We start from the raw sequence: 9,882 nt of genomic DNA on the forward strand, positions 1-9,882 counted from the left end.
GGCGCCCAGCCTCCCGCTTCCCTCCGCAGAGCGTCTTCCCTGACGGTGAAACCGCGCGGGACACAACCCACCGCGGCTCATCACCCACTTACAAATAGCTGTCGCTAGGATTCCCGCCACTCCTCTCAGACCGGCCCCCCCCCCCCCGCCACCTCTGCCACTTTTCGGAGTCCCCCGCCCTCGTCACTGCCTCCCCGGAGCTGCGGGGCAGTCGGACGCAGAGCTGCCGAACCGCGAGAACGCCTGGCCAGAGCTGCCCTCTGCAGCCGAGCCGGCGCCCCCTGCCCTTCGCCGCCGCGTTGGGCGGGCGCCCCCGCCGCCCTCACTCCGCTCCTCCCGGCTCCTCGCGCGCAGGTCGCGGAGCTCCACCACCGCTGGGTGCGGCGAGGCCGGCGCGATGCGGCAGCTGTGCCGGGGCCGCGTGCTGGGCATCTCGGTGGCCATCGCGCACGGGGTCTTCTCGGGCTCCCTCAACATCTTGCTCAAGTTCCTCATCAGCCGCTACCAGTTCTCCTTCCTGACCCTGGTGCAGTGCCTGACCAGCTCCACGGCGGCGCTGAGCCTGGAGCTGCTGCGGCGCCTCGGGCTCATCGCCGTGCCCCCCTTCGGTCTGAGCCTGGCGCGCTCCTTCGCGGCGGTCGCGGTGCTCTCCACGCTGCAGTCCAGCCTCACGCTGTGGTCCCTGCGCGGCCTCAGCCTGCCCATGTACGTGGTCTTCAAGCGCTGCCTGCCCCTGGTCACCATGCTCATCGGCGTCCTCGTGCTCAAGAACGGCGCGCCCTCGCCAGGGGTGCTGGCGGCGGTGCTCATCACCACCTGCGGCGCCGCCCTGGCAGGTGAGCGGGCCCCGCGCCGACCCCCAGCCGACCCCACCCACCCCGCTCCGTCGGGCAGAGACCGCGGGGATCACTGAGTGCAACGACCTCACTTCCAGATGGGGAGACTGAGGCAGAGAGAGGCGGAGAGCTTTGAGAGTGGTCGCTCAGCTCGCAAAAGGGACTTCCGAGACCCAGAGAGCTCCCCAGCGCCCCACCAAGTCCCCCTGCCCCCCTAATGTCCTGGCTTCCGACCCTCGCCCCTGCTTCACCCGGCATCGCCCTTCCTGTCGCCCCCTCTCCTGTTCTTCCCCTGTCACCCCATTCTCCGGGAGAGGTGGGAGGGCCTCCTGAGCCTGGGAGCTGGAGTCCTCCAAGCCTGGACCAAGCCGGAAGGAGGGGGCCGTGAACTTCCTTGGGTCACGAGGGGCTGGAATGGAGGTGGGGGATGGGGGCGAAGTTTAGGTTCCCGGGGCTACTGCGGGGTGTCTCGTGCTGCGCAGGGGGCTGCGGCCCTGAGGCAGACAACCCAGGTGCTGAGCGAGACGAGAGCCTGGGCAGGGGGAAGCTTCACTGGGGGCCAGGACAGGCGTTCTCCCCCGCGCCTGGCCCGCTCCGGGTTAGAGGCCACTGGCTGGGGCTCCCTCTCCTTTTGGTGCCCCACGGGACAGGGGCTCCGGGGTGCAGGTACCACGAGCCCGAGTGACCTCGGTGCCAGCTCGGGGAAGCCACAGCACCTGCCCCGAGGGCATCTGCGCTCTCCGGGGCCTTTGTCGTGGACAGGGGAAGATGGGGTGACCCGGGGATATGGCGGGAAGGCGCGCTGAGCACTGACTGAGTTTGGCTGTCGCATTTGACACGTGTGGCCGAGGGACTGCGGGCGTCTGTCACTCAGGAATCCGGTGGGCAGAGCTGGGGCGCGAACCCAGTCTCTTTTCCTACCCGACGCGTTTTCCCCGTGGGTCCCCGCCCACGCCAACCTGCTGTCTTCTCTCTTTTTCCTTCCCGCCCGGGCTCGGCCGTCCTCCTCGTGCGCCGCAGGAGCCGGCGACCTGACGGGCGACCCCATCGGGTACGTCACGGGAGTGCTGGCGGTGCTGGTGCACGCTGCCTACCTGGTGCTCATCCAGAAGGCCAGCGCAGACACCGAGCACGGGCCGCTCACCGCGCAGTACGTCATCGCCGTCTCTGCCACCCCGCTGCTGGTTATCTGCTCCTTCGCCAGCACCGACTCCATCCACGCCTGGACCTTCCCGGGCTGGAAGGACCCCGCCATGGTCTGCATCTTCGTGGCCTGCATCCTGATCGGCTGCGCCATGAACTTCACCACGCTGCACTGCACCTACATCAACTCGGCCGTGACCACCAGCTTCGTGGGCGTGGTGAAGAGCATCGCCACCATCACAGTGGGCATGGTGGCCTTCAGCGACGTGGAGCCCACCTCTCTGTTCATTGCTGGCGTGGTGGTGAACACCCTGGGCTCCATAATTTACTGTGTGGCCAAGTTCATGGAGACCAGAAAGCAAAGCAACTACGAGGACCTGGAGGCCCAGCCCCGGGGAGAGGAGGCGCAGCTAAGTGGAGACCAGCTGCCATTCGTGATGGAGGAGCTGCCCGGGGAGGGAGGAAATGGCCGGTCAGAAGGTGGGGAGGCAGCAGGTGGCCCCGCTCAGCAGAGCAGGCAAGAGTTCAGGGGCAGCCCCCGAGGAGTCCCGCTGGTGGCTGGGAGCTCTGAAGAAGGGAGCAGGAGGTCGTTAAAAGATGCTTACCTCGAGGTATGGAGGTTGGTTAGGGGAACCAGGTATATGAAGAAGGATTATCTGATAGAAAACGAGGAGTTACCCAGTCCTTGAGAAGGAGGTGCATGTACGTACCTATGTGCATACACTTATTTTATATGTTAGAAATGACATGTTTTAATGAGAGGCCTCCCCGTTTTATTCTTTGAGGAGTGGGAAAGGGAAGAAAAGAAAGAAGCTGAAAGGTACTGACACAGAGCAACAAAATTAGCACCTGTGTGAATTATTTAGTGTGACTTCACCTGAGGCATCACGGAGACAAAAGAATGTGAAGCTACTTAACAAAGTAAGGCAACGTTTCTGCTTCAGACTCCTGGCACATTTACTTTTTGTCATTATAACCATAACTAAATATCTGCATGTACCAAGAGTCCCTAAGCCACCCCCTCCAAAGATGGAGTGTAGAAAGGATGACAGCACTTAGTAAGTTCAAAGATGACATTCAGGGATGCATTTTTTGATGATAGAACTACAGTTTTTATCGCCAGCTGGGCAAAGAGTATATTGCTGAAATGATATATAAATATATTGAATTGATGTTTACTGTTTATAGTCATCTGAAATATCATATTTACTCTGATTCTACTACTTGTTTTTTAAAAATAAGTGTTCTATTATTGTATTATATATTGATAGAAACTGTTAAAGCTATTTTGAAAATATGAGTTCTTAGCTTTAATCATGAAGTTTGAAGTTTGCTTTTAGTAATTATTTTAAAAGTTGTTTTGGTTCATTGCTTTACAATATTTATTATTGAATGCCAGACCTGTTCTTTTTTTTACTGTGTCCAATATTCTTTCAAGCAAATGCAATGGCTGGAACATAATTCAGAATTAACTGAAACCCAGCCAGAAGAGGGACCACCTGTAAAGCAAGTCCTTTCAAGTTGCACTGCACATCCCAAACCATGTTACAAAAAGAGCAACTGCTATATTCACATTATGATATTTTTCTATCTTAAATTTGTCAAAATAAAGTATGAGTCTAACTATTAAAAGATACATTGTTAGAAATTTATTTTAGACACATGTTCTATTGTTGCTGTATAGTTGTTTGTGTTTGCCTCCAATGTGTGGTCATGGTATCTGGTGTGTAGGGGCCGCACCATTGGAAACTTCCTAAATTAACAAAGCTGTTTGGTTTGACATAACAACAAAAACAGAAACACATCTTCCAGTGAAGGAAGCTGTTAATGGTGTGGTACAATGGCTCATGCCTGTAATCCCAGCACTTTGGGAGGCCAAGGCAAGCAAATGGCCTGAGCTCAGGAGTTCAAGCAAGCCCGAGCAACGTAGCAAAACCCCATCTCTGCAAAAAATACCAAAAATTAGCCAAGCGTTGTGGTGTGCACCTGTAGTCCCAGCTACTCAGGAGGCTGTGGTAGGATGATCACCTGAGCCAGGGAAGTCAAGGCTGCAATGAGTTCTGATTGTGTCACTACTCTACAGCCTGGGCAACAGAGCAAGACCCTGTCTCAAAAACAAACAAACAGGGTGTGGTGGCACGCGCCTGTAGTCCCAGCTACTCGGGAGGCTGAGGCAGGAGAATCGCTTGAACCTGGGAGGTGGAGGTTGCAGTGAGCCAAGATTGCGCCACTGCTCTACAGCCTGGTAACAGGACAAACAAACAAACAAACAGAAAATTATAAAACACTCCATCGCACTGAGGTACGAAAGCCATCCACACCAGACTTCAGTTAACATGGAGTCTGAGAAGTAATAAATGGTCATGTCCACCAAGGAGGAAGCCGTCTGTGAGCTCCAGGCAGGAGAGATACTTTGACAGTGAGGGGGCACTGAGATCTGCCAGCATGTTGCTGAGATTCTCAGATAGTAGCATCTTATATTTTTCTTTCTTTTCTAAAAATCAAATCAAAGCAAAAAGCAGAAGCAAAAATGAAGTTTCAGCTCCATCAGTTTGGCTCCACAAGCGGCTGAGCAAGTGTAATTGTGGTTTGTGATTGGCCCTGGTTTGCTGGTTTCCACAGGCAATTGACTATTTCCAGAGGTGCCACCACAAGCCATTTAAGATGCAGGAGACCTCACATACTGCAGTTAGAAATGGTTTGCCAGGGTTATGATGACTTCTTCAAAAATAAGTGTTAATTTTAATGCTAACATGCCAAAGGGCAACATCGCGTTGCAACTATATAAAGCTGAGAATTAATGAAAAGCAGCAAAGTTGGATGAAGTGTATATTTCTTGTGGCTATCACTGCCAGATAAGTGGAATGATTGTTTTTCACTGAAAAAAAAAAATGTCCTTTGGTTAAAAATTGTGAGTTTACATTTATAGCAAAAGGATTAACTCTTTCCTGTCAATGAACTTGTAGAGACACCGTATTTGACTTCTCTAGAGAAACAGAACCCATAAGAGGGTGAGATTTTAAGTAAGTGGTAATGATAGGGCAGTCTGAAGTCTGTAGGCCATGCTGGCAGGTGGGAGACTCAGGCAGGGTTTCTATGTTGCAGTCTTGAGGCAGAATTGATGTTGCTACTTCTGGAAACCTCGCTCTTTGGTCTGTAGGCCTTCAACTAATTGGATGATGCATCTGACGAATGTCTTCGCAGCAACATCTAGACTGCTATTTGACCAAACAGCTGGGTACCACAGCCTAGCCAAGTTGACACATAAAAGTAATCCTTCCTCCACTGTCAGTAGTACTGGAGGCAATCCAAGACTCTGGTCCACCCTGACCTTCGGGCTCTGGTAGGGCCTTGCATCAAGCAGGCAGGGGGCTTCTGAGGAGCTCCAGGATATCCATATGGGTGGGACTCCACTGGAAGTCACTCATCATTGTTGCTAGACTGATCCAGTCTTTGTCAGTCTATCCCATTCTGACAACTTGGATTCTCCCTTGTTTCTGAGATTACACCCCTACCTGGTACCCAACTGGGCCCCCACTTCGACAACATGTTCCTATATCAATTCTTCATGGCTGAGGCCCAGCCTCATGCTTACCTGTCACTTCCCAACTGGAATCTGTCTCTAAAACACAGCATAATGTCAGACAGACCTTCTCAACGCTGGGCCTGTTGCTGGCCCCCTCCCCCTAAATGCTGTCTAGCCTTATTTTATTTTACTGAGACAAGGTCTTGCTCTGTCACCCAGGCTGTAGTGCAGTGGTGCAATCATAGTTCACTGTAGCCTCAAACTCCCGGGCTCAAGTGATCCTCCCACCTCAGCCTCCCGAGTAGCTGGGACTATAGCTGCATGCCATCATGCCTGGCCAATTAAAAAATTTTTTTTATAGAGATGAAGTCTCACCATGTTGCCCAGGCTGATCTCGAACTCCTGGTCTCAAGCAATCCTCTCACCTCAGCCTCCTAAAGCATTAGAATTACAGGCATGAACCACTGTGCCTGGGCCTAGCTTTCGATTATTGAGAAATAGATCAATCAGAAACACTGGGGAATGGCCAGGCACAGTGGCTGACACTTGTAATCCCAACACTTTGGGAGGCTGAGGTGGGCAGATCACTTGAGCCCAGGAGTTCAGGACCAGCCTGAGCAATATGGCGAAACCCTGCCTCTACAAAAAATACAAAAAAATTAGCCAGGTGTAGTGGTGTGTGCTTATCATCCCATCTACCTGGGAGGCTGAGGTTGGGGGATCACCTGAGCCCAGGAAGGTTGAGGCTGCAGTGAGCCATGATCATGCCACTGCACTCCAGCCTGGGTGACAGAGTAAGACCTTATCTCAAAAATAAATAAATAGGCCAGGAGCGGTGGCTCATGCCTGTAATCCCAGCACTTTGGGAGGCCGAGACGGGCGGATCATGAGGTCAGGAGATCGAGACCATCCTGGCTAACACGGTGAAACCCTGTCTCTACTAAAAATACAAAAAATTAGCCAGGCATGTTGGCGGGCGCCTGTAGTCCCAGCTACTCAGGAGGCTGAGGCAAGAGAATGGCGTGAACCTGGGAGGTGGAGCTTACAGTGAGCCGAGATCGTGCCACTGCACTCCAGCCTGGGCAACAGAGTGAGACTCTGTCTTAATAAATAAATAGATAAATAAATAATAAAGAAACAATGAGGCAATGACTGCCAGAACTGTGTAGGTGAGAGGATGCATGTATGTTACCGGGGTTGCTGAGCAGAGCTGAGCACTGACCTGAACTCTTGTAAGACCAGCAGTCCTACAAAAGCAATCACTCATTGTCAGAGGACACAGTGGTCTAAGCACCTAATAGCAATACTTCACGAAGACAAAAGTGGGTGAAACTCTTAAGTCCTTAACTGACTGAAAACTTTTTTGCATTTCAGTTTGGGAACTTTCTATTGACCTATGTTCAAGCTCACTGATTGTCTCTTTGGCTGTGTTCAGTCTTTGGACGAGCCCATCAAAGGCATTCTTCATTTCTGTCACAGTGTCATTGTTAACTTCTAGCATTTCCTTTTGATTCTTAGTTTTTCTTCTCTCTGTTTATATTACCTATCTGCTCTTGGATGTGTCTGCTTTTTCCATTAGAGCCCTGATCATATTAATCACAGTTATTTTAAATTCCCCATCTGATAATTCCAGAACTGTGTTATATCCAATCTAGTTCTGACACTTGCTTTGTCTCTTCAGATGTGTTTTTTCCTCACCTATTTAGCATGCCTTATAGTTTTTTTAATTGGCAGTTACATGCTGTATTAGAAAATATAAACTGAGGCAAACAGGCCTCTAGTGTGAATTTTCATGCTAATCTGGCTAGAAGTCAGGTTCTGTTGAATGTTTGCTGTGACTGTAGGTGCCAGAGGCTACTAACTTCCTCTAATGTCCTTGTTTTTGTCTCCCTGTTGTCTTTGAGCTTCCCTGAGAAGTCCTCCTTCCTTAGAGCTAGGCACATTGCCACTCTTTCAGCTGGAATCCACTGTGGGTGTGGTGGTAAGGTGTGGGGGAGGGGAAGTGGTCTGCAATTTTATTAAACTTCAGCCTTTCAGTGGGCCTGTGTCCCTAGTCTCTGAGCTTCACAAGTGTTTGCTGGCTTGTTTCCCCCTCTCCTTACGTGAGACAGGAAGGCTAGAGGAGCCTAGAATGGGAGAGATGCCCTTTCCCCAGGTGGGATAAGGCTCTGGTGAGCCTTTGACCCTGGGAGTCACTAGCATGAGTCTTAGTAATCTTTCTTTTTTTTTTTTTTTTTTGAGATGGAATCTCACTCTGTCACCCGGGCTGGAGTGCAGTGGCGTGATCTCAGCTCACTGCAACCTCCGCCTCCCGGGTTCAAGCCATTCTCCTGCCACAGGCTCCCGAATAGCTGGGATTACAGCCGCCCGCCACCACGCCTAGCTAATTTTTGTATTTTTAGTAGAGATGAGGTTTCACCATGTTGGCCAGGCTGGTCTCGAACTCCTGACCTCAGGTGATCCACCTGCTTCAGCCTCCCAAAGTGCTGGGATTACAGGCATGAGCCACCGCGCCCAGCCGAGTCTTAGTAAAATTGGCCCCGGTATTGTCATGGGGAGTGCTCTGGTAATCACAGTGATTACTCTCCCCTCCCCCATCAAAAGGGTAAGGGGTGCCTTCTCAGCTCTCCACCACCTGTGGGGCTCCTGGAGGTCAGGCCCATGAAAACGTGATCCCCAGGAATTTCTCCTTCTCTTGATAGTCCATATTCAGACTCCAGAAATTTATCAAAATTACCATTTTTTTGACCAATGGCCCCAGTGGCCTCTGCTCCAGGTAAGGAGATCTCAGCTATAAACTTTCTGGATTTACCTCTCTCCAGGTTTAGGGGTGGCAATTTGCCCCATGACCTCAGTTCTCTGATTGGTCCAAGAAATGTCATTGATTTTCAGTTTTTGTTCATCTTTTTTCTTATCATAAGGATGGAAGTAAACCACTTCTAAGTTCTTCATATATTGGAGCTGTAACCAGAAGTCCTGGGTGAAGACTTTTGAAAAGTCTGCTCAATTTCTCTAAAAACAGAAGTTGTGAAGGGAACCTAGACGTTCCTAAGGAAGCTCCCAAGAGAAAACAAAAGTGCCCAAAGCTACTGGCCGTTCTTGTAACTCCCGCCTTCCCATACCGCATGTTGAGTGTTGGCCACTTCTGCATTCAGCCATGGTGACATATGCATGTGGGTAACATTCAAATCCAAGTGCATTGTGAGCAAGAGTCCACGCATATTAAGATTGGTGTGCCGCGACAGCTGTAATTAGTATCAATTACCCCTTCTCCTTCTTGGAGTGCTTCACTTCTGCATAACACAAGCCTCTTCCACTTCTGGATTTTCTTTTACCATGTTTCAACCATCTTCTCTGACTCTTGTACTTTTCATGTTAATTTCCCAGTGATGACTGCTAGCCTGACTCATCTGTTGCTTTAGTCTCTAGAAACCATGTTAGATCTGCCAGGATGGACTTCATCACAGCATCTACTGAAACAGTACCCTCTCCCTGGCTATGTCCCCTCCTCCTTACATACATCACAAGTACTTCTAATTCTGAAATATTTCTCTCCCTGTCAGCTTTGTCCTGCTTCTAAGATAAAACAGTAGGGTTTGGAAGAGAGCCTGTGAGCAGAGCAGAGTATAACAGAATACCAAGACACACAACCCATAAAACAGAATCCCAAATCCCTCCTGGGAAACCATCCCCTTCCCACTCTGAGCTCAGGTGGTTCATATGGTGTTGACTCCATCCCTGCACCCTCAGAATGAGATTCCAGCCAATCCAAAGTATGTCCTCCACTTGGCTACCAAGGTTAGTTCAGTGACAGTCATGGGACCTGGTCAGAGCCAATGAAGTGCAAGGATGCATTCGGCAAGACTTAATTAGGTTGCATTTTTTTTTTTCTCACTGGATTTGTACATAGGAGAATGGAGTAGGGTGAAGCAGAGGTGCTGTTGCCATCTTGCCGCAAGGAAAAGATGTAATAGGAAGGAAACAACACAGAAAGGTGAATGGGGTGGAGTGCGGGTTTCTGGGGAGACTGAGTCTTAGTGATCTTAATTGGCCCTGGTATTAAGCTGACTTTCACCCTGAGTTTGCACTTTTCCTCAGATTGTCAGTTACATAAAACAAAGTCTTTGTTGTTGTTGTTAATTGCTTGAGCCATTTTGATTTGGGACCCCTGATACTTGCAACCCAAAGAGTCCCAAGTGACACAAACATAAATTAATGGCTCTTATCAAGCAGGGTTGGGTAGAGGACCAAAAGAAAGTTATTGTTTGTTTTTGGTTCTGATTTTCTCCAGGGATGTGAGCAAAGCACAAGCTGGCTCCCCATTGTCCCTTGCACCCAACTAGGGACTAGATAGGCCTCTTTGGTCTCTTGCAAATC

At 50.4% G+C, this 9,882-nt stretch overlaps 1 protein-coding gene across 1 annotated transcript; it reads left to right on the top strand.

Moving 5' to 3' along the window:
- The first annotated feature begins 269 nt into the window (after positions 1-269).
- SLC35D3 (solute carrier family 35 member D3) lies at positions 270-3,631 on the top strand. Its single transcript, XM_002817401.5, has 2 exons — positions 270-836; positions 1,857-3,631. Exons 1-2 carry the CDS (start codon positions 398-400, stop codon positions 2,666-2,668), a joined length of 1,251 nt encoding a protein of 416 aa, XP_002817447.1. The 5' UTR covers positions 270-397; the 3' UTR covers positions 2,669-3,631.
- Positions 3,632-9,882: the final 6,251 nt, after the last annotated feature.

This window comes from Pongo abelii, chromosome 5, assembly GCF_028885655.2.
Source record: "Pongo abelii isolate AG06213 chromosome 5, NHGRI_mPonAbe1-v2.0_pri, whole genome shotgun sequence".
Classification (NCBI taxonomy): domain Eukaryota; kingdom Metazoa; phylum Chordata; class Mammalia; order Primates; family Hominidae; genus Pongo; species Pongo abelii.

Coding starts and splice junctions, on each gene's coding strand:
- SLC35D3 (XM_002817401.5), top strand. CDS start 398: ATGCGGCAGCTGTGCCGGGGCCGCGTGCTGGGCATCTCGGTGGCCATC. Junction 837..1,856: donor CTGCGGCGCCGCCCTGGCAG/GTGAGCGGGCCC, acceptor CGTGCGCCGCAG/GAGCCGGCGACCTGACGGGC.